Here is a 23,908-nt window from a genome sequence, read left to right as displayed (position 1 = left end):
TAATACGTAACAATGACATAATCATGTAAATAATAAATATTCAGAAATACAATATGATACTGATTAAACTAATAGATAATAATAAATGTTAAATACAATAATGTATAAGGGGATTAAAATGCTGAAGTACAATAGTGATTTAAGTATTACATAATACTAAATGCAATAATAATAGTTAATATTAAACCCAGAGATTTCAGCTTGACCTGAGAACTGATGTCTGAGAAAACTCAGTGCACCTAATACAGCTCCAACCCTGGCTGGGCATGTCCTGCCCCTATAGGCTGCATGGGAATGGTAGAGTCCTGTGGAGTAAGAGAGGCAAATCCCCTCCCGGAGCTTGTCGGTGGTATGGCCCTATGGGCGAGTGGTAGCGCCCGCTGACCCCCTCCCGACGCACCCGCTCCCGGAGTTGGTACCGCCCAGAGGGGCGTGGCCGGGCGGTGGTTGGCTGCGAGGCGCCCCGGCGGGCGATTTGAAGGCGGCTGGGTGGGCGCCGGCCTGGCCGTGGGAGGATGAGGGCGGGGCGCTGTCGCCGTCTCCTTCAGCGTCCGGCGGGGAGACCGAGGTGAGGGTCGCCACGAGAGCGCGCGGCAGCCTGCGGGGGCGGTCGGGAGAGCGAGGGGCTCAGGTGTGGGGTTGGGAAGCTCCGGGGGCAGAGTACGCATGCGCTAAGGAAGAGTGACGGGGGAGGACTCACGCGCACAGCCTCTTCAAGCGCCGCTCCAGCCCGGACTGACGGGACCTCGTGGCGCAACGGTAGCGCGTCTGACTCCAGATCAGAAGGCTGCGTGTTCGAATCACGTCGGGGTCAGGCTGCCCCTGCCTGGAAGGGGATTTATTTTATACCTTTAACAAAATAGAGGGTGGGTGGGGGGCGTTTCCTCTAGTGTTGCGCGATAAGGGGACGCGATCCCCAAACAACACAGGCAGTGTTGGAGAGGGCTCTGCTCCCCCGCAGTAATGATAACTGGGAAGCGTGGGGTTGGGGGGTACCTGTAATCCAACAGAAGGGGATGGTGCATGGGAAGGGTGCCCCTTAAAGTAAAATGGAGGAACATGGGGAATCCCCCTAAGCTAGGAATAGTGCATGGGGGTGCAATTAGAGACTGGGGGAGCAGCATGGGGTTCCCCAAAGCAGAGGGAGATAGTAGGAAGGATAAGTTTTCCCCAAATTAAAACAAAGGGCAGTTGAGAGGCAGGGTAGGGCTCTGGGCAGGAGTCACCCCAGGGAGCATTTTTTGTATACTTCCACTTATAGGGCTTGTCTATACTGCAGTGGCCCAGCTGCAGACTTTCAGTGTAGGCCGGTGGTTGGAGGGATTCTCCCTCTGCACAGATAATCCACCTCCCCAAGAGGCAGCACCTAAGGTAGAGGGCAGAATTCTTCCCTCAGCCTAGCACTGTTTACATGGGGAGAGGGAATAGGTTGGTTTAACAACCCTGCTTCACACCCCTGTGTGATGTAGTTAAGCCAACTTAATTTTCTAGTGTAGACCAAGCCACAGAAATGTAGGGCTGGAAGGCACCTCCTCAGGCAATCTGCTACTTCATCCTGTTGCAGCTGACCCCTCTCTTATTTGCTATTGCACTCCTGCTTAGCTCCCAGGGAGGGGTCTATGTTCCTGTCCTTTGGATGCAGATGCTCAGCTGGCTTGTGACTTCCCCTGAGTGAGGATGATAGAGTGAGTTTTATGCCGTCCTCTTCCTTTTAAAAACACTATGTACATGGTACAGTTCTGGCATATATTCCTAAGGCAGTCTTCTTTTGTCTCAGCAAAATCAACTTGAGAAGAGGGATTATTATAGATGTAAATCCTAGACAAGTACGTATGATTATTGGTTAAACACTGCGCTTGTGAAGCATTTATCTTGTAATTGACAGTTGTGTTAAGATGCAAACTACATAAGCAAAGTAAACTGACACTACTGGGTTAAAATTACATGGGGAGGGGGGCGAGCCTCACTTGCCTATATAAATTACACCAAAGGTTAAAATGAAATAATCAATGTTTGATTTATTTTTCTCTTTTTTTTCCCCCTTTAATTGAATTCTACTAGTTAGTTCACTCTGGTTATCATGCAGAAATTTATGGCTACAGTGCTTAAGTTACAAACAACTAGAGGACAAACAAAGCTATTTTAACTAACATAAAAGTCGAGGAGATTGGGTGGGCACAAAGCTTTTTTTAAAAACAAAATCAAACAAAAAAAAACCCTCCACAAATCTAAATTTGGGACCTGATACTATCAACTACCAACAAATCTAGCCAACTTAAAAAAACAAACAAATCTGAGGTTGTTTTCAACTATTGCACCTGCCTCTGAGTTCCTCTGCCAATGCGTACAGCTTCACAACCATGTGTTCGGATTTTAAAATTCTGTGTTCTTCTCTGCTGTATGAAATACCCTCATAAGTATAACAGAGGAAACTGACTATAATTGGGGAAACAGAAAATCTCTACATAGAGTGCTGCTGTCAGATGCATAAAGCAAACAAATTCTCAGTGTTGAGAGGGATATTTTGCTCTCATCTTTAAGTTTATAGCATTCTTAGGTGTTTCTTGTAACTGTAGTGGGGCAAAAAACACTTCCAGGCAGAGTAGGCTTTTTAAAGTTGATAGTAAGTCTCTAACTGCTTTTGACAATGTTATCCAATCTTTGCAATGTTTTGAGCATAGTCTCATGTGATCATGAGGTGCTGAACAATTGCAGCTACCATTTGCTTCAGTGGGAGCTGAGAGTACTCAGCAGCTCTCCAGAACACTAACCTTTGAGAAAGGTAAACAAAACAAACGCACCAGTAACTACTAGATCATTAGACATTTCTATGACATGACACAGTTAAGCAGAGCTTTTTGGAAAGTCATTCAGTCAGTAGTTGCCTGGAACAAACAATTGCTAACCCAATTTTTGGAACTAATTTTACCTAATAATGCCCTTTTTAAATTTAGTCATGATGACATTGCAGTGTCATGATAGCTTGGAAAGTGACATACACACTTGGTTACTCAAACTATTTTGGATTGGGAAGCAACAGATGGCCTTATAAAAGTGTTGTCTATTTCACAATAGAAAAAGCTTGAGTGCTTTTGGGTTCTAACCCTTTAAATCTTCATTTCAAGATGTTTTATTTTGTACACCTGAATTTCCTTTAATCTTGGTCTTTAGTGCTCTACTGTTCATTTAAATGTTCAGTCTCTTTTCTTTAGATGGCTTTTGTTATGACTATGTTGTTCACCAAATCTCGCTGCAAACAAAAGTTGTTTTGAGCTTATTTGTTTCCTCAATTTCTATTTATTTAGAAAAATAATTTCTGACTAAAAAGAGCTGAAGTTGAATTTTCTGTTTAGTCCAGTGTCAGGGTCTGCTCCAGGCACCAGCCCAGCTAGCAGGTGCTTGGGGCAGCCAAGGGGAAAGGGTGACACGTCGGGCTCTTCGGTGGTGGGTCCTCAGTCTCTCTTGGAGGGAAGGACCTGCTGTCGAAGAAGAAAGCGGCGCGATGGAACTGCCGCTGATCGCGATTGCGGCTTTTTATTTTTTATTTTTATTTTTTTCCCCACCGCTTGGGGTGGCAAAAACTGTCCAGTGTAATGTCCTCCATCTTTAAATTAAGAGAAAGTTGATGGACAAAACCAGTTATTCCAAAAGCCTTGATTAAGAGTCCTCTGAATGAAAGATGCTACATAAAAATCATTCGTATGACTACAAGATCTAGAATTAAGTCTAAACCTAGCTTTTGTGGGGCTGAATGTCATATCCTTGCCACATTGACTCTGATAACCAAATATACGGACTTGATTTTGTGTTTTAGTTGTATGTTGGGGGTGGACAAGAAGTGTCACAGGGGAAACTTGAGGCAGGTGAATAGCATCTTTTCAAATGGATGAACTAGTAGAGTTGTATGTTTATACATAATAACTGGAAAACAGCACTTTCAGTCCTTTCAGTTTTTTGCTGCTAGCTAACTGTTGAGGTCTTTATGGAAATAGGCTTTGGCAGATGGCCATTTGAAATGCTGTTCATTCAATTTGGCTGACTCCTTTGTTAAAATAATGTATTTGTAGATTAAGTGAATGTGTACGCTCACACTTTTCAGATTGCACTTGTATTTAAATGGAATGTGGCTTCCATGGGACGGGATGGGAACTGAACACAATTTAAGATAATTGTTAGTCATGTTTTAATCATAAGTGCGAGATATGTCACTGAAGGCCCCCAGCTCTTGTTTCCTTGTAACATGTTTGTACTTAGAATGCCACATGTTTCAAAGGGTATCCTATTTTTACTTACACCTTTAGTGAAAGGTGCATAGTACAATACAAAGCTAGATAAAGGATTTTAAATGTCTACCCCAGTGCTGGCAGAATAATTTTCCTATAATGGGGAGAGGGGGGTGTTTCTTGCTTTAAACGGGCTGAAACATGCCAGGTACTTAGTAAATACTAATTTCTAGCTTTGTTATTCTAGGGGCCAAAGGACAGATTGTTATGAGGCCTGTCTGTGGTAGGGAATAAAGCATCTGAAGTAATATTGTTTAATATTAGCCACCTCCAGTGCGCTCGGCTAATATAACGGCTGAGTGAATATTAGAACTTTAAAATGGCTCTCTGTGTAACTATTTTCTGCCCTAATGTTTTAAAATGAACTGGAACACAGAACTCTAATAACGTCATTCTTAAAACACCTATCAGCTGGTAACTTCTAGGTGCAGCATAGTGTGCAGGCATGTTCCCTACAGTCTGACCAGAGCTTTGTCTTGTCCTAAGCATTTCAAGCGATGGCTTCCCCCCGCCACCCCAATTCTCTGGGAAGACTTCTCTGGGAGTTGATCTCCTCTATAGGAAGCTTTCATTAACATTCAGTCTCATTCAACTATAAATATTTAGTTCTCTTAATCTTGCCTCATAAATCAATCACTCCAGACTCATCATTTTTGTTGCTCTTCCGAATTACCTTTTGTCTTAGTAATTACTATACAGTATCCTTTAGTGAAGGACTGTAACTAATCCCTTCAACTACTGAGGTGTCCAGAAGTGAATGCAGTATTCTAGTTATGCTCTCAACTGAGTGGGATAGACAGAATATCTCTTTCCTTTTCCATAGTGTGATGCCTCTGCGACCCCCAAAACACTAGCATTTCTGCTGCTCTGTCCATTTGCTATAGCTCCTAAAACTTGTAGACATCACAGATGTTCTTTTGGAGTATCACTTCCATAAATATCTATCACGGATTAGCTTTCCCCATATGTATTTACTTGCCTTCTGCCATAGCTGCATCTTGTATTTCTAACCTCATTAAACTGTTATGCTATTTTCAGGCCTCACCGGTGTAATAGATTGGCTTTTCTTCTTCCTAGCAAAATTCCTCCTTGTAATGAACCTGCAGTGAAGTCACAATGTAGTTTGACACCAGTCTATTACCATGGAAATTAATGATGTCACAGATAAGTCACTATAGCTTTATTCTGGGCACGAAGAGCAGGGGCATTTGGGCTTTTAGAAAGAGGAAGTCCTTTTTAACATCTGTAGCTGTTCTAATTACAGACTCAGAATTTCATAAGATCATGTGAGGGGGTAAGTGAATTTGTCTGGGATATCAGAACAATCTCCAAGACTGTTTCTAACCTGGCATAAGAGGGATCTGTAATTCCCATCAGTAGAGCTGTCCCAGTGGAGAGTGACAGATTATAATTTTGACCAGGGTCGATTCAGCCTTAGGAAATGACACCCTCATTTTAAATTGAAATGGGTCTTTTCGGGGATACTTTCTTTTTTAACCCAAAAAAAAAAAAGCTGAACTTTGAGGCACAAATACGTCGTGAAACAGTGATATGAAATATCTAGACTTGGTTCTTGTAAAATCATGTACTTTGTAGTAAAAATGTGTAGATTGTTTAGAAAATTTCTTTTTCACTTCAGAGAAATTAAGGCATGAGTTGACTTTGTATCCTGGGCTTCAGCCAAGAGCTAAGAGACTTGTTAAACTACATTAAAATATAGTCGGTTGACTGGATCCCTGCATGAAAAAAATGAGAGCAAGGTGTCTCAGATGACCCATTAGGGTCTTTGTTCTAGAATTTTCATTAGACACTTGTAGGTACAATTAATTTTTAAAACCTCTTTGAGATTAAATGTGTTCTTTATTAATCAGATCTATGGTGGGGCCAAGCGTTGGGTGCTCAGCTCCCATTGGAAATCAACAGTTGGATGTCTAACTCCCTTATGCCGCTTTGAAAATCCGTCTAAATGTAGAATTCTAGAACTAGACAGAAGGTCTCTTAATGTTACTGAGGCCTGATTTTAAACAGAAGTTGAATCCGTGTAGCTACAGGTGTGATATTAAACTGGGGCAGCTTTGTGTGTAGTCACTACTATGTCAATTTTAAACCTGGTTTTATGTCAGTTGAGCTTGGACCTGTACATTTTAACTAAATGCCCACAGTGGGGTTTGTACTGGTTTAACCAAATCTGTGTTTAAACTGGTGCGACTTGTGTGTAGACAAGCTCTGGGTAATAGTAAAACTGCTAGAATCATTGAGTATGGGGTTTTTTTAGACGCTTTTTTAACAGAATTTTTATTTTAATAGTCGAGGTGACAGGGTTTTGAATTAGCCAGTATTATAAGATAAACCTGGCTAGTGAAGGTTTTTTTGTAATTAGACAGTGACAAAGCATGAGCAGAGTGTCAGTTTAAGGTTGGCTTTGATCATATTGTAATATGTAATTATATTGCAGTAATAGTCACTGCAGTATTAAAACATCTCTCGTCCAGGATCACTCTTCTACCCATCATTTACAACATATGGTTAAGTTCAAGTCTCAGATAATAAAAATGCAGAGTGAGACCTTGAATTGATGTCTAACTATTTATTTTCCCATGATGCAAAGCATTACGGTTTGGTTGAATGTTTTAAGACGTTTGGTAAACAAGTGTCGAATTTATGTACACCTCTACCCCGATATAACGTCCTTGGGAGCCAAAAAATCTTACCGCGTTATAGGTGAAACCGCGTTATATCGAACTTGCTTTGATCCTCCAGAGTGCGGAGCCCCGCACCCCCTCCCCTCCCCGAGCAATGCTTTACTGCGTTGTATCCGAATTCGTGTTATATCTGGGTAGAGGTGTATTTAGAATAACCTAATTCTAATGCGTTGTCAACTAATCTTGAGATAAAAACTGGACTGTGCTCCAAACTGAAAACTGTGTTTGAGGACTGGTTTTCTGTCTTGCAGAGCACCTCATATGCTGATGACAGTCAATAAATAACAAAGGCATATGAAAGTGCACCACAGATGTCTGTTATGTCAACAATATGTGGACTTGTCTGCCAGTGTTTCCTGTACTGCTTCTAAGATTTCATTCTGACATTCATGGGTAGATTGAAAAAATCAAGTGCTCGGATGAATACAGTGTTCTGCTTATATAAAACATCACCCTTCTATAGCACCTTCCATGTGTGAATTCCCTTGGGCTTTGTAAACATTAATGAATTAAACCTCACAAAGTCCCTGTGCAGCATTAGACAGATGGGGAGATGGACGCAGAAGCCAAGCAAATGGAATGAAACCACTTTAATTAGATCTTATCCAGTTGTTCTGTCAAGATAGAATTGGGGTAGAGTGGGTCCCAGACACAATCTGAAAAGTTGCATAGGCTGGCTGGCTCCTAAGCCTTTTCTTCCCACTAAAAGGAAGGGGAAGCGAGTAAAAGAGGCGTGGCTTTAGGCAATGCTTTCGCCCCTTTTAAAATATCTGGATCTCTACAGACTCTGTTCCAATCAGAAAGGCACCTGTTATAATCAAAACCAGGGCACAAGAGACCAAGGCGTGGAAGAGCAGCTGTTGCATGCAGTCATGCGCAGTATTTTTGTGCTAGAAATGATTCATTTAGTCTGTGTAATATATATGGAAATGTGCTGTGGGAATGTCAGTCTGGTACTTGAAAATAATTAATATAACCCAGACAAAGCATATTTTTGACTTGCAGATCTTGTAGGCTTTCCCTTCGGTCGTATAGGCATAGGCTCTAGAAGCTTTACTGAAGACTATTAAATCTACATACATACAACTTGGACAGAGTGGCAGGCCTAAAAGGGACACTTCTCCATCACTACAAACACAAACTGAATAACGATACAATATTTTTAGGTTGCTGCAGAGACAGCCAGCAAAAAGAAAGCAAGTTAACAAAACGATATTTCTAGAGTGTTTGTGACAGACGAAGTGAAGAAGGCAGGATTGGGAGGTTGGGGGAGAGGGAAGGAGGAGCAATGGTTTCCAAACTCTTGACACTGCAAACAATGGAGATCTGAACTATAAAGGGATACTCAAAGTACTTTTCTAAACATGTTGCATATAGGCCTAGGGATTTAGTAGTAATTATTGGCGTGTGTGTGTGTGTATATATCTATATATATATATAGATATATATACACACACACACGCACAAAAGATCTTTTTACTTCATTTCTGGAAGCCTCCTCTGAAATTTGAGCATACCATCTCTTGTTCCACTTAGCTATAATTGTCAATTAAATATAATTTGTTACCTATAATTTGCCACCTAACTTTGTATGAAAGCTCTAAATCTGTAAATACTAAAATGTGTGATGGAATAGTGAGGCACTTGGAAACCATTCCAACCGTGGCAGGAAACCAGAATGTAACTATTCCAGTTTATCTAAATATATAAAAGTGATTAATAAAACAGGATTTGCAGAGCAACAGGATAAATGCTTAAAGATGCCTTTGTACTGTACTTAGCTTTCATGGTGAATTCTCGGATCTTATTCCAAAGGTTCTGCTGTTGGAAAAGATGGCCCAGGTTACTGTTGGTGTGTTGATAGAAAAGCAAGAACAAGAAAACCGAGATCAAGACACAACAGATGAAATCAGCATTAAACTACTGAGTGACAATGAATTGCAGGAAAAGCTTCTCATGTATGGTACCGAGCCTGGACCGATACTACGTATGCTTCAAATTAATTATGGTTATGATTGGGAACAGATGGGGAAGTAGAATCTAATCTAACTTGTCTTTAAAGTGAGAAATTGGGTCTCAACCCAACTCAAAAACATAAGACAAAAAACAAAGGCCTGAGTTTTCAAAAGAGCTCAGCTCCCATTTAAGCATCTAAATGATGTGGCCAGATGTTTCGTATGTGCTCAGCACTTGTTCTCAACTGGAGTTGCTGGGTGCTGAGCTCATTGTAAAATCCCTGAAATTTAGGACCAGATTTTCAAACAATAAAACTAATTGCACAGCAAGCCAATTGTTGTTAATCCCCTTGTATTCTGAACTGCTTATTTTAGCTTCTACAAGGACTCTTTATGAGAATAAACTACTGCAGTTGGTGAATCCAAGTCCACAAGGATTACGTGCCAAGCCAAAGGAAAGTGGAGATCTTGATCAGAGCTCAGAGAGTGAGGAAGAAAAAGGTACAGTAGTAAACTTTTTGGATGCAGAAATTAAAATAGTGTCAGTTTATCAATCTTAATATTTTGTATGTTTGAGAGCACTTAGTATTACCGTGTGAGATTTTTCTACGTTCCCTAGGAACCTATTTTCCATTAAGTTCAATGAGTTAGACCTATCTGCGTCTTTGAGTGCTTCAAAAATCTGGCCTTAAGTGATTTAGGAGCACAGATCCCATTGAGGGTCAATGGGACTCATGCTCCTAAGGCCTGGTTTATACTAGAAAATTAGGTAGTCATAATTATGTCACGCTGGGGTGTAAATAATCCATACTCCTGACCGGTGCAGTAAAGCCGACCTAAATCCCCGGGTAGGTAGCTAATCCACCTGTCTGAAATTATTTTAAATGCTACTGATAAACAATAGTATCTCAATGGTGACTTTTTATGAAGGAAAGTAATCTTGCTGCAATAGTTCCGTGAGTCTTTGCAGCCGAACTCCAGAGCAATTTCTTAGGTCAAATCCCTTTTGTCCCTTCCCTATTGTGCTCCTCATAGAATCATGGGGTGAAATCTTGGTCCGATTGAAGTCAGTGGGGGCTTTGTCATTGACTTTAGTGGGGCCTGGATTTCACCTGTTGTCCTTACTTTAGTGTGGCTTAATGGGTTTGTTGTGGTCTCAAACTGTTTTATCACCTCTTGCTGTCTTCCACTCCTCCAATCCCCATCTTGCACTTCATTACCATGTGTGCCCCCTCAATTCTGTTTGGTATATGATTTTATTGTTTAAACCAAAACGATAATGGCACATGGTTTATTCAGTGTCTATAGAGTTCTAGGCTGACTCTGCTCTGAGATGGAAAACTAAAAATGCTATAAAACACCGGGATGAGTAGTGTGATTCAGCAGCCAACGTCCCTGGGTGCTGTAAAAAAAAAAAAATTCAGATCTGGGCCATATAACCCAAATAAACCACGCACATTGCAGGACTTGCATGTATTACACAAATCAGAAAGTAAGTTGCCTTGGCTTTTGGATGGCATCTTCAGTCTCGTCTCTTATGCTGAAAACACTGGGACTGGTCAGTTTGAAGAGGAGAGAAATAAGGAGACACAATCAGGGTGTACAGAGCAAGAGTTTTGAGAAGGCAGATTAGGGGCATAGAATTATTTGTATTCAAGAGATGCTCCGGAGCCCTAGTCATGGACCGGAACCCCATTGTGCTGGGCTCTGGACAAACACAGAACAAATGAATGCAATTGAATGATTATCAATAGTCAGTTCATTAAAGGAAATACTTTTTACATGATGCACAGCTAACCTTTGTAAATCAGTGTCACAAGATACTGTTGAGTCTGAAGGCAAGTCTATACTACAAAATTAAGTTGACTTAAGTTACATCGACATGCAGCCGCCGCAGTAACTGAATCTGTTTTACGCGTCCCTTCTACACTCCCTGTGTCAGCAGTGCGCATCCTCGCCAGGTGCACGTGCACCCATTTCACTGCCAGCGTGGGGCATTGTGAGACAGTTGCTGAAAGGCAGCAACTGTCAACAGTGTCTACACTGACACTGCATCAACCTGACTATTGACCTAAGCACTACATCTCTTGTGGAGGTGAAGTTAAGTAGGTGTAGTGGGTGAGTTAAGTTACTGGGAACTAAATTTTACTGTAGATGCTTTCAGAGTTAGGGCAACATAAGCTGCCTTACATTGATCTAACTCTGTAGCATAGACCAGGCCTGAGATCTTAGCTAGATTTTTTATAAAAAGGGGCTAGAAGTTAGAGGCCTGATTCTTCTTTACACGAATACCTCTTTACGGTACTCGGAGGGGCAAATCTGCAGTTGGTGTAAACGATCATAACGCTTATTGAGGATTTGCCTCTGACATTGTAAAGGGCCTTAAATTGGCCCCTAACTTGGTATAACTTAGAATCAGGCCCTATATGGAAAATGAGAACATCCACTGATAAATGAGACGTTTAGAAGTCTAAAGAGATGTAAACCGGTGTGTTTCAGGGCATAAATCAATCTGTGTGGGAATTAGGAAGCAATTTATTCTATAGGCAGGTTGTTCTGTGACTGCCTGCCGCAGGGTTCTCTGAAACATCTGGCACTGACCGCTGTCTGACAGGCTATTGAACCTGATGGCCCTGTGATCTGATCTGGCATACTAACTCCTTTGTGAATATCAAGGGAATTTGAAATATCTTTAGAGGGAAAAAAACGAATGTAGGGGTTTCTTTCAGCAGAAGTAGAACGTTCAGTAGCTCAATCCTGAAGATTTTTTTGAGGAGCTGCATAGAACTGAAAACCAAGCCCTTTTTTTTTTTTAAATCACTTATAAGACTCCTTTTTAAGTTCCCATCAAGGAGATAACCAAGCCTCTCATTTATTTTACAGGCTGTAAGGAATTGCTAACTTTTTAAAGCAATTAGTTTGGTGTGTCAATTTCTGTTGCTTTTGGGGAAAAAAAGGAGTTGCAAAATCCTGAGCAGATTAGAAATGTTTTGAAAAATACTAAACCAACAGCTGCACGTCGGACTAATCTGACAGCATAGCAGCTGTCCTAACAAAAACATAGCTAGCTCAAACAAGCCTTCTTTTTATATTGAGTGAATATACTACTACATCATGCTATGGAATGGATAAGGAATTGTTTACTCGTTAGTTTTCCAGGCGTGATTGCCAATATATGAAACTGTTCTGACACCTCTCCTGCCCCTTTAACCCGGAAGACTTGAATCTAATCCTCTGTTAGGTAGACTGCTGGCATTTGGGCACATTGCCTCTTTGCACCTTCTCATTTACGTTTTTGTATGTTGCCTATCACCATTGCATCTAGGTGAAAGCACAGGAGGCTAATTAAGCAAAGCAGTTTCTAAAGATGGCTGTCCTATAGCTCTTGTTCTGAAGTATTGACTCAAGCAGTGTAGCACAGATACTCCAGCATAATTTACCCTTTTAAGGCCCTCACTTGTTAGTTTTTCCTCTCCTTATTCAGAGACCAGTACTGAAGTAGTCCTTGAAACAAAAGACTTCAAAGTGACAGCAGCTTGTGCCACTGGCTACAGTAAAGTAAGTAACCTACTAATGCATGAATATTTTATGTAGCTGCTGCTACATGCAGGAAATTTCAAGTTAATAGAACCTGATGTTCTTTGTATTAAGCTCTTGACAAATGCAGCAATTACCTTCAATCAGTTAATTATAGTATGCTTCTATGGCACAACTTCTACAATGCAGCCCAAGGAAATCTACTGTGAAACAGTCAGCTCGGGTGTTTAAGAATATGCCAAGTTGATTTCCTGACATACAAAGTGCCCAAGTAATTATAAATGCTGACTTAAAATTAACTATTAAATATTTATTCAATCACCCATGTTTCAGCATGTTAAATAACATTTAAGCTTGGATTTTAAAAGGATACAAAGTAAGGTGACCATTGTAAGTGGTGTGAAAACAAGTTCCTATAAACCTTAAGACCAGACACATCCCATCTATCTAAAGTTCTTATAGGGAAGTGCTGTTATCCATCTTGCATTATAGATGGGGAACTGAGGCGCAGAGTGAAACTAAGCGACTTGCCCAAGGCTGAACAGGGAGCTTGTGGCAAGGCATGTAATTTAACCCGAGTCTTCTGAGGCCCAGCTACTGGTCTAACCATTGGACAAGCCTTCCTCCATGTTTCTTCATACTTTACAGAAAAAAATTCCTAATTACAACAATTGGCTTCAGACACGGCCCTGAAGCATTTGAAGAAAGCTTAAATGATAAATACCATACTAAGATGTGCTGGCTCCATCTACGTAAAATAAACAGTTCAATATTATGACATTCAAAAAATATGGACCTTTAATTAAGATCACTGTTAGTAAAAGTCTCCATCGGTTTTCAGCATTTCTTGTGGATTTCTTTCTTACAGGCTCCACACACTGAATTTTCAGAACGCCACAAGAAACTCCTAGCACCTGATGCAGATTACAGTCTTGCCAAGATAGTGGCAGAGGAAAGTACTCACCCTCCCAATATTTTAATTTGTGGTTACATTGGTGCTCCTAACAATTCACAAATCTTGAATTTTGTGCATGAACTTGCATGAGAAAAAGCTTCTCATTAGACATGCTGTAGTGCAGCTGAACGTTCCTTCACTGCTTCTTACTTCACCTACTGCTAACTTTTCAGCAATTGTTATTACTGATCAGAGGTTGATCTATATCATTGGCTTTGGTCTATTTGCATCTTGTTCATATAGAAAAGCCTTATCGTTCAAATTTCTTACTATAGATAGTCCTGAGAATAATTCCCTTATGAAATTACTGGCCCATGTCAATGCAGGTGTTCCATTAACTGTCAGATGGGCCGTATTATCGACATCTACCTTGGGCCTTTAAAAAAATTAAGTAAGCTGATATTCAATTGCTACTTAACAACAGTTTCTACTCATCTTGAGGACTACTTTACATGTCTGATGTGTGAAGCACAGATGATTCCAGGTTCTTGGTTACATTTTTTTTTAATCTGCAATGCACAATATAAATGAAGGTGTAGACTTATTGTCACAGGTGGAAAAATCACTAGTAGTCATTTCTTGGATAAGTGCAGGTTGTTAACTGCAAGAGAATAGTCTCTTGTGCACAGTATTCTTGACCTTGATAAAACAGCTTTGACCAGGAGAGTATTCAATTATGCATAGATTGTTTACCCTTCCAACTAATGAATGCCTGTCTTGGATTTTAACAGCTAGAGCAAATATTGCCAGAGGATAAGTTGCCAGCACATCGGACACAAGGACAGAAGAGGTCAGGTGGCAGCAGTCCCCAGGCTAGTCGTAGGACAAAGGTACTCTGGCACCAATTAACTTATAATAAACTGGCTTTTTTCCAGAAAATCTTCCAAAAGTGCTATCCACAAAAATGTGCCCTAGAGCAAAATGGTGCAAATGATGTATTGCTGAATAACATTTAGCTACCTAATGCCCTATCCATTCACTTGAAAATTCCTTTCCTTGGTCTTGCATTTGATCCCTAATACAAATCTTCCCTTACCCTAATTTAAGACAAAGTAGCACTACCTCAAAGGTGGACTCTTAAAACAAGCGAAATGCACACACAGTTGCATGCCTCCTTTGAAAGAATAGAAAATAATCACAGAATGATGCTGCTCTGCTTTTATAAATCAGCAAGAGGTGATCTTGAAACTATATGATGTACACTTAATAACTTTATGCAAGATTTCAGTGCAGGAGAGATGAATTTGTTTTAGGCCCCAGCCCTGTAAAGTCTTCTAACAGAGCACAAAGTTAAGCACACGCCTACATCTTTGCCAAATTGAGGCATTAGATTGTAATGTCTCTAAAGTGAGGATAGCTAGAAGCTGGGACTGGACAATCAGATGGATTATTTGATGATCTGTTCTGTTCTCTTCAACAATAAAAACAATAATTGGAGATATACCAATCTCCTAGAACTGGAAGGGACCTTGAAAGGTCATTGAGTCCAGCCCCCTGCCTTCACTAGCAGGACCAAGTACTGATTTTTGCTCCAGATTCCTAAGTGGCCCCCTCAAGGATTGAGCTCACAACCCTGGGTTTAGCAGGCCAATGCTCAAACCACTGAGCTATCCCTCCCCCCATTGTGTCTGAAGCATCTGGCACTGGCCACTGTCAAAAGATATGTCTATACTAGCCACCGGATCGGCGGGTAGTGTTCAGCGTATCAGGGATCGATTATCGCGTCTCTTCTAGACGCGATAAATTGATCTGCAAGTCGACGCCCATACTCCACCTCCATAGGAGGAGTAAGCGGAGTCGATAGGGGAGCCATGGCAGTTGACTTGCTGCTGTGAGGACAGCCAGGTGAGTTGAACTAAGATACTTCGACTTCAGTTATGCGAAGTTGCATATCTTAGTTCAAACGCCCCCCCGGCTAGTGTAGCCCAGGCCAAAGACAAGATACTGGGCTAGATGGACCATTGGTCTGCCCCAGTGTGGCTGTCCTTAGGTTTGTACAACAACCAGCACAGTGGGTCTCTGGTCCTGATGAAGGCTTTTGGATGCTATGAAAACATAAACAGTGATATATCAACATTTATCTTTTTCATTCAAAGGGCTTTAGACCAGATTTATTGTGTGCTTCAGCCCATAAACCTAGCTTATCCATAAAAATTGTTGACTCGCAGTTGAACCCTTTTTTTGTTTGTATCAGTGAATAATAGTCAGCCTTCCAACAACCTAACAAGGTCCATTTGGAGTAGTGCTATTGCAATCTTTTGAACAGATTCAGTCTCGAATTTCATATTTGCCCTAAATGCCCTAAGTGTTACAGCTCAAAAAAAGCTTAAAGCCCATCATTTCCCCCTCCCCCCATTTCTTTTTACCTGAGCCATTTTTTTTAATTGCAGTGGTGATCTTTGTTCAACTTGTTTGTACAGGCCATTGAATTAGTAGATTTAGATCATATGTCCAGATACAAAGTACTTCTTACTGTGGAATGTTGATTTATTTACTTTAAAGTAAGCTGTAATCACTTGCTTCTTTGGCAGGGTAAGATCATGTTGGACAAGAGCACAATGACTTATCGAACACCAGCTAATACTCCACAGGCTTCAATATTTGTTAAACAGAGTAGACTGCAGGCAACTAATCTATTTTTTTTTAACTTAATCTCCTGGGTGGCTGTAAATCCTTCACAAGGTGTCTCTTCTGGTCATGATAGAGGAAATATCCACTTTAAACAAAGTTATTTGAAGGCTGCTTCCACTCACTGAATTGCTTCTTATTAGAAAACAAATAATTTGGTTATTACATTTCTGGCACAACTCTCCTTCAGGCTTTTGTGATCACAGCTAATGTTCCAGGCTAGCACTGGGCACAGAATTGCCCTTTCCCATTCATCTTGTTTTTGGTCATTGTAAATCCACCAAGATGAATCCTCACTCCAAAAAAGTTAACTAAGATATTCTTACTCTCTTAATTATCCACAACTTGTTCAGTGGCTTCAGCAGTTGGGAATAAAGGATCCTGCATAAAGTCTATTTACTAAATCTCCCACTATAAACTTTCTTCTCTTGTTAGGCAGCTGACACAATGGGTGACTCGGTTAGCAAAGATGATGGTCAAGGTGAAACGTGGTTTCCTGAACCCCGGTCTCCCATAGGAATAAGGTAATGATCTGCAGCCATTCACAAAGAGTGATTTGATACAACTGCACTACTTATCAATAGCCTCTCTTCCTTCCTATTCCCTTGGCCGTTGAAAAGCTGAGACTCCACCAGGGTCTTCCATGGATGGTTAGGTCTCTGGTCAGAAAAGAAAGCTTTGGCTTATAAAAATGTTGGTAGGCAGCACTGAGGTGAGGTAGGAAAGAACTACAGAAAGCTCATGACATACACAGCCGCTTACTAAAACGTATATTCTCTTCAGCTGTCAAGTCTTTTTTCATAATGTGTTTGTGGGGGAGAGGGTGTTAGCCAAGGGAATGCAGAAGTTGCAAGTTAGTATATTTAAGTTCTTGGGTGACCCAGCCAATGGGCCTTGAACTAGGGGGACCTCTTTTACCTGAGGCGAGTCTAATCTCCATGGCACAGTGGATCTTTTTCCTCTGAGTGCCATTCAGAGTACCATTTATTGGCCCTTGTGATGTGGCCGCTCTTCACCTAGGAGTTAGACACAGACCTGCTGACTGATTTCACGTAAGCTACCAAACCGCTTAAAGATGGTGATGACTTTTAGTCCCCTGGGGCTGACTTGAGCCACTGATGTAGAGGTGAGAGAGAGGATTACTGGTCAAATCACTAGCCTGGGACTTGGGAGATCTGGGTTCAGGTCTGAGCTCTGCCACAGACCTTGAACAAGTCAATTAATCTCTGTGCCTCAGTTCCTTATCCATAAAATAGGGAGCAGGATAATCCTTGTCTGTTTAGACTGTAAGCTCTTCAGGGACAGATTCTCTCATGTGTATGTACAGTGCCTAGTAAAACAGGGTTCCAATCTTGCTTGGGAATACTAGATGCTACATAAAATAAAATAAGTAGTACAGAGACTCCATATTGACTCACTGAATCCACTGGGCCATTCTTCGCTGTTCTGAGTTTCATAGGAGATAAAACATTGACCCTGAATGGACTAGAACAAGAGACGTGCACTGTTCTAATGCACAAAAAAAGCTGGTGTCTCTTGTCCTTTTGCAGCAGCCAGTATCTGCTTGAAGGGACATGAGCTTTGTGTTGCTGGAGTGCTTTGAAGTGGCAATTAGAGGTACTGCCAATCGGTGTCACAATAAAAATGAACAGTTTAATTTTTTTTAATCTGGGGGATGGCATCCAGATTCTAAACAGATTCTGTCGTCTTTGTTTCAAAAATTCACTACTCAGTCACTGAAACCTAGTGTAGAGGCTTTTAGCTGTTTCTCTCTTAGGTATGAGCTTCCTTTGCAGCTCTGCAAAAAAGCTACTTTCTAATTGTTTAGACCTTCTCGTAGACAAGAACCCATGTCTCCTGCTGCTGCCTTAGAAAGCCTTGTGGAGGAGCGCTTATTTTGCAGTGCAGTCCATTAAACAAAAGGAGTCCTGACCTGGGGGTTTTCTTTCTGTTGGCTACCAACCAGAAAACAGTTTCCCAATACTACTTCACCGTCAGTGTTAACACAACAAATAGTAACCGTATGCAGAAGCCCATCTGGAAATGTATTCCTTCCAATTCTCTGTTAAGGAAGGCATGCTGGCCCAGGCTGTGTTAAAATGAACTTCCTGGCTGCAATGGGTGCCCAGCCTGAGTTTAAAGGACTCCTTGGCTGTCCCCATATATGCAGTTCACAAAAACTACCTCTTCTGTTGATCTCAAAGGATCATGTTTGATCATATGGAGGTTTGCTTCAGCTTTGGCTATATTTTAGTTTCTCTTGATCACAAGAAGCCTGATTGTTCCCTGGAGCTATATTTCTCTCTGCTACTGTGTGCTTAAGTTTGAAAGGTAACAGTGGTTAGCAGTATGGATTTTTAAAAGCTGTCTTAAACTTTACTATCCTTTTTCATAGTCCTAGGAGAAGATCAGTGAGAGAGAGTGACCCGTCAACACAGAATATTGTGGAGAAGTCCAAAGTGGAAAAGGAGAAGCCCAAGGCATCAGCATTAGAGCACAAGGAGGCCCATCGAGGAATCCTATCAATGCCCATAAGGATTGCTATACTCGCTATCTTTGTTTTCGTACTCTTTGTGTATGTAACTATGGAGACCAACCCAGACAATCCATTCACGAACTTCATCACAGGAAGAGGCTAGTAGTGCTGTCCTGACTCCCAGCTAGGGAGCATTTAGGAGTGACTACAGAACAAAGCAAACGCCTCTTTCGTTCCCTACTTACATGTGAACAAGCTCTTGAGATAGTGAATTAAAAGGCCAATGGGAAAAAAACATTATAGTCACTGTGTTTTCTTTGTCAAATATTCATTGTATAGAGAGGCTCATAAGTCTTGGAGAGCCAATTTGCTTCACAATTTATCACCTCACCTTGAGCAGGGAGAAACAGACCTGTATCTCGTGATCAGATTCATCAGTTCATCCACTTGGAAGGGTTTTGCATTTTTCTAAACTACCAGTGGCTGATCATTGTCTTTCCCCAAAATGAATGTTCTTGTACTGAACTGTTTCTCCCTTGTACTGGAGAAGCACTAGCTTGAGACCTAGAAAACAAATTGCACACCTCTGACAAGCCAGGTAATGGCCATCATGGTACCACAATGAGGAGCAAGTCTCAGGCTCCCCCTGGAGTGCCTTCTCATATCTTAACTATGACAGGAAATCTGCTTTCTTCTGCACTCCTCCAATTCTGGATCATATCAAAAGTGGATACTGGTTGTCAGCACATTTGAGGCAATGCGTTTCCTCTGGATTTAAAGTTGAACTGTTTTTGTTTTCTAAATATAGATAATATCCTAAATCACTCAAGTTACCATGCTGTAACAAGTAAGATGCTTTAAAACCATAAATGAAAATAATTTCTTTTTACCTGCCAGGACCAAGTTGAGGGATTTTAATGTCCACAGCTCTTGTCAGAAAAACACAGAACTCTGAGCTTAGGGCCTGACCCTAAGAAACCTAACACATCACCAAAGCCTTATGAAATGGGTTTAATTTTAAGTGTACTCATGTAGTCAATTAATGGCATAAGATATTGAATGGTCTCTTCTAATTTTTAACGGGCATTTCATTTAGCCAAAGATATCAGCAAATCGCTTCACGACTGTGTCTAATGCCCTCACCTAAAAGCTTGGATAAAGTTTCAATGTGAGGTAATGGATTATCCCTTTCCTAAACTGATAACTAGTAACAAGGGGAAAGGGCTTGATGCCTACCATTGTTGTCTTTAATTCCACTGCCTCAGAAAATTCTGCCACTGTATTCTGAGTTGTGTGTTCTAAAATGCTAGCTGCTTTGAAAAAAAGCCATCTTTCAATATAGCAAATGCAAGGAAGGCAGGAAGGTGCTATTTTTGCGTGGTTTTGTATTTACATGGAAACACTTAACTGTTTCAGCTTGTTGTGTAAGTACCAAGTTATTTTAAATGCAATTGCTACTATGTTAAATAAAGAGCCTTGTGATATGAAGTCAGTTTCCCTCCTCAAATCCACACCTTCTGATTTCAGCCTTTGACAGCAGGGGCATGTAAGCAGCAATGTAGCTGTCACTCAGTCCTGTCTCTAAATCTTGTGTTGTATTTTCCAGCTGAAATTGGTTGCTTAGGTCTGGTTATTTAGGATGGAGAATGGGAGATGTAGTTTGTAAACCCTTAACATTCCTAATAGCTTGCTACTGCAAAACCTTTCTAGAATAAATCTTCCTCTGAAGCAGCTAGTATTCTGCTTTTTGGCATATCGGCCCCAAAGGACCACTGTTCTGAGCTAGTATGGCAACTTTTGTGTGCCCAAAATCTGTCTTGGTTGTAAAATATATTGCCTCTAATAGAACTAGTTTGGCCTAAGCAATTAGCTTTAAATTTTGTCCTCTTACGTTCAGAAAGTTTGGTGCTTTTTGTGTGATGAAAAGAGCTAGGTATTGTCTCCCTTTTTTCCCGCAGATTCTGAGAAACTTACTCTTGCCTCTACAGATACTTTCAAAATTTACGTTGGATTTGAGAAGTTCTGAGACTGTTCCACGTTCTGAATAGGGGGTAATGCAGCACAAGGCTTGTCTACATGAACGCTGAGATTGTGGCAAGGTGGGGTGTGAATCTACCTCACACTAGGCTGCTGTACACAGTTCTGATGCACGCAAACCCTTTGTTAATGCACTTTAATCTACTCCCATTTCAGTCTGCACCCTAGCTTACCATGGACTCTATTGGTGTAGACAAGCCCACAAGTGCTTTGAAGAGAACCTGTCATTTTCCCAGCATCTAGATGTGATCTGAGACCACACCAACCTATGTGCTGGATTTACATGATGGTCTTCATGGAAATACAAAGGATGCTGCACTGGAGAGAGTTGTATGTTGAATGGGTAGTTCACATGAACGTCAAATTTTTTACTTTTGTCGCAAGTTCTTTTCAAGTCCATTCCTCATTACCAGCAGATCAATTAAGTTTATAATGTGCTGGGAAGAAGCAATATTAACCAGACCTCCTGTCTCTTGGCTTTAGTTGCCTAACATCATGGAACACGTTGTGGGACCCATCCGTGTGCTTCCCCCACTGGGTTAATGTAAATTCACTAGCTTCTTTGCTCTTGTCCATCTAGATGAGTGGTTCTCAACCTGCGGCTGCTTGTGGTCCAGTCAGCACACAGCTGCGGCCCATGTGACATCCTCAGGGCCATAGTGTGTGTGTGTGTGTGTGTGTTACATGGGCTGCATCCACACTATTATTTTTATTATAAAAATAGTGTGGATGCAGCCCATGTAACACACCAAGAGCTGCATATACAGCCCACAATGGTAAATAGGTTGAGAACAACTGCTCTGGACAGTACGTGCTCCTTAGTTCTCCTGCTGAAAAAGTTGTGCTGCTGCCATCTACTCGTGAGAAAAATGTTAGCATGTAATGTCTTCTCCCTCACTAGGTATATTGCTTGATCTAGGTGCTGCAAGGGCAAGTGAATATAGGTGGGTTTTTTCTTTTTAATTTTTGGTTTGCTGGGCTTTTATGTTTAGTGCTATACATTCTAAGTGAAGACACCTTGGGGGAGGGGGGAACTCTGAATCTGATTTATTTCAGCAAATGCAGGAGACTCACTTGCTGGATCTGCTGAAAATGTCTAGTATTCAAATTTTCCCCCAATCTATAGCAATATCTGCTTCCCTGTAATTGATTCTCCTACTTTAAGAAAGCATGTAATAGATTGAAAGCTTAGTTAATCCTTGCCAGTATTGGATTCTGTTTAAAAATAAAATAAAATTCCCCTTCTCACCTTGGAATGGGGCAAAACAAGCAGTTTCCTCAACCTCCAGAGAAGTTGTTTATGGCAGCTGTTACCCATCTCCACTGAGCTAGAGAAGGCAGCAGTTACCTTGCCCAAGTGATATAGGAAGCAATGCCTATTCCCCAGGGAGCTAACTTAGCACATATTGTGCTTGTTCATTGTACAGAACAGATCAGCAAAACCAACCAACAAACAAACATGAAGGTGTTGTAAGGCGTCGGGCAGCAGGGCACCAATTCAAGTTCAAACACTGCTGCTTTCGTTTTCAGCAGCACACTGGACAAAACAAGGGAATAGGGAAGTGATCCATGGAGAATAGAGATGGAAAAGACCTTATTAGCTTACTGCTCCATCCTCCTCCCCTTTGTTCTTGTTCCCTGCAATATACCATATTACAGTCAGACTTGCAGCTCCCTCCAGGCAGGGCTCCATCACGCTACTGCACAGACAGTAAAAGACAACCCCTGCCCCAAAGAGTTGACATTCTTTGACTAAGTTCTCACAGACAACCTGTGTGTGTTTAAACGCACCTAACTATCCAGCTGTAAAAACATACTGGAGACAAGGTACTCTAGTTCTACTGTTAGGTAAACAAGGCAAGGGCAGGTGTGGGTATAGTGCAGGCGTTGGCAACCTCTGGCACACGGTTCACCAGGGTAAGCACCCTGGCGGGCTGGGCCAGTTTCTTTACATGCCGTGTTGGCAGGTTTGGCAGACCGCGGCTCCCACTGGCCGTGGTTCACCATCCCAGGCCAATGGGGGTGGCGGGAAGCCGTGGCCTGCACATCCCATGCCACTTCCTGCAGCCCCTGCCAACATGGCAGGTAAACAAACTGGACCAGCCCTCCAGGGTGCTTACTCTGGCGAGCCGCGTGCCAGAGGTTTCTGACTCCTGGTATAGTGCTAACCTCACCTAGCTACCATGTGACAAATGCTACACGTGCCTTGTCTCCTTTTAGGATTTTACAGCAAAGTAAATATCACGTGTTATCTTGCTGCATTTCAAAACCCAAACCTTTCAATGAAGACCAAGCCTTAGACTGAGGCATGAATGGGAGGAGGGGACATAACTGAATCTAGCATGGCTCTCTAGGGCTTTGTCAGGCTTGTTACCAGCTAGCTGGGCTTTCAATTCCCTTGAGCGACAATCCCAGAGTCTATTAAATCTCACGTGTGTGTGTTGGTTCTTCCATTATTCAACCTGAACTTTACTTTTCACAAACTTTTTGGATTTCCCCATGTGTATGTACTGATGAGGAATGCCTCGTGTCGCGTGCTCTTGAGACGTGGCCTGGAACATATTGCAGTGGTAAGAAAGTTTATGCAGGGGTGCAGCTTTGTTGCTGAAATTAAGTGGCCAGTTTTGGGGGGGGGCAGGGGAGAGGGTTATGCTTCTTGTTACTACTTCCGCAGTAATCAAGGCTGCTCTTCCAACTCAGCATGGCCTCAAACTATGCCCTCCGTAGCGAGGGATCTTTACTGCAGGCCCGATATGAAATGCTGAGGCTGCTGCAGTGTATGCTGAGTAAGAGCAGAGAACCTCAAGCGGTTGCTCATCTTGCTTTGCTTTAGGCAAGCCCCTTGAATGATTTCTACCTTATGAGATCCATAATACTGATATTGTGATCACAATGCACGTTGTACAGCCAAGACTTGCATCGTGCCCTGGTTTCGATAGGTGTGGAATGGCAGATAGGTAAAGCATTACCATCAATGGTACTTTTATCCAGCCCCACTGGAGTTAGTGGGAGCTTTATTCTGGGCTCCAGATGGGCACAGGATGAAGCCCATGATGATGAATAAACCAGATTCCACTATAGAGAGATCACAAGTGGGTTGTAGTTCATCAGTTTGCCAAATGAGCAAAGAGGAAAATAAAGAGGGCTCTACATTTCTGTTTTCACTTTTATTTTAAGGTGTCAAACATCTGGTGGAAGCTCAGTAACGCCAAGTTGTTCTAGGGCCATCGTTACTTGGCTGAAAGCTTTTTGCCTCAACTGAATTTAACAGTACTTGGAAACTCAGATGTTACAAATAACAGTGAGTTGTAAACTTCTTTTGCAATAAAAATGTG

The 23,908-nt window shown here is 41.6% G+C and overlaps 1 protein-coding gene and 1 non-coding gene across 6 annotated transcripts; both read left to right on the top strand.

Annotated features, from left to right (window-relative positions):
- The first annotated feature begins 437 nt into the window (after nt 1-437).
- Nucleotides 438-19,895, top strand: LEMD1 (LEM domain containing 1). Of its 5 annotated transcripts, none has more exons than XM_045013956.1 (10): nt 509-568; nt 1,603-1,685; nt 8,801-8,972; nt 9,316-9,441; nt 12,425-12,498; nt 13,346-13,429; nt 14,164-14,262; nt 15,964-16,056; nt 16,496-16,584; nt 18,456-19,895. In XM_045013956.1, the coding sequence occupies exons 3-10, from the start codon at nt 8,819-8,821 to the stop codon at nt 18,697-18,699; spliced, it is 963 nt and encodes a 320-aa protein (XP_044869891.1). In that variant the 5' UTR covers nt 509-568; nt 1,603-1,685; nt 8,801-8,818; the 3' UTR covers nt 18,700-19,895. The 5 variants fall into 5 exon arrangements, with proteins under 5 accessions (XP_044869892.1, XP_044869891.1, XP_044869893.1 ...); XM_045013958.1 differs by lacking the exon at nt 509-568 and adding an exon at nt 771-810; XM_045013957.1 differs by lacking the exon at nt 1,603-1,685 and having other exon boundaries at nt 438-568.
- On the top strand, nt 743-814 carry TRNAW-CCA. The gene has a single exon. It is a non-coding gene; the product is annotated as a tRNA-Trp (tRNA).
- Nucleotides 19,896-23,908: the final 4,013 nt, after the last annotated feature.

Source organism: Mauremys mutica, chromosome 4 (genome assembly GCF_020497125.1).
Source record: "Mauremys mutica isolate MM-2020 ecotype Southern chromosome 4, ASM2049712v1, whole genome shotgun sequence".
In the NCBI taxonomy this organism is placed as follows: Eukaryota; Metazoa; Chordata; order Testudines; family Geoemydidae; genus Mauremys; species Mauremys mutica.
This window is presented reverse-complemented; position numbering and strand designations above follow the sequence as displayed.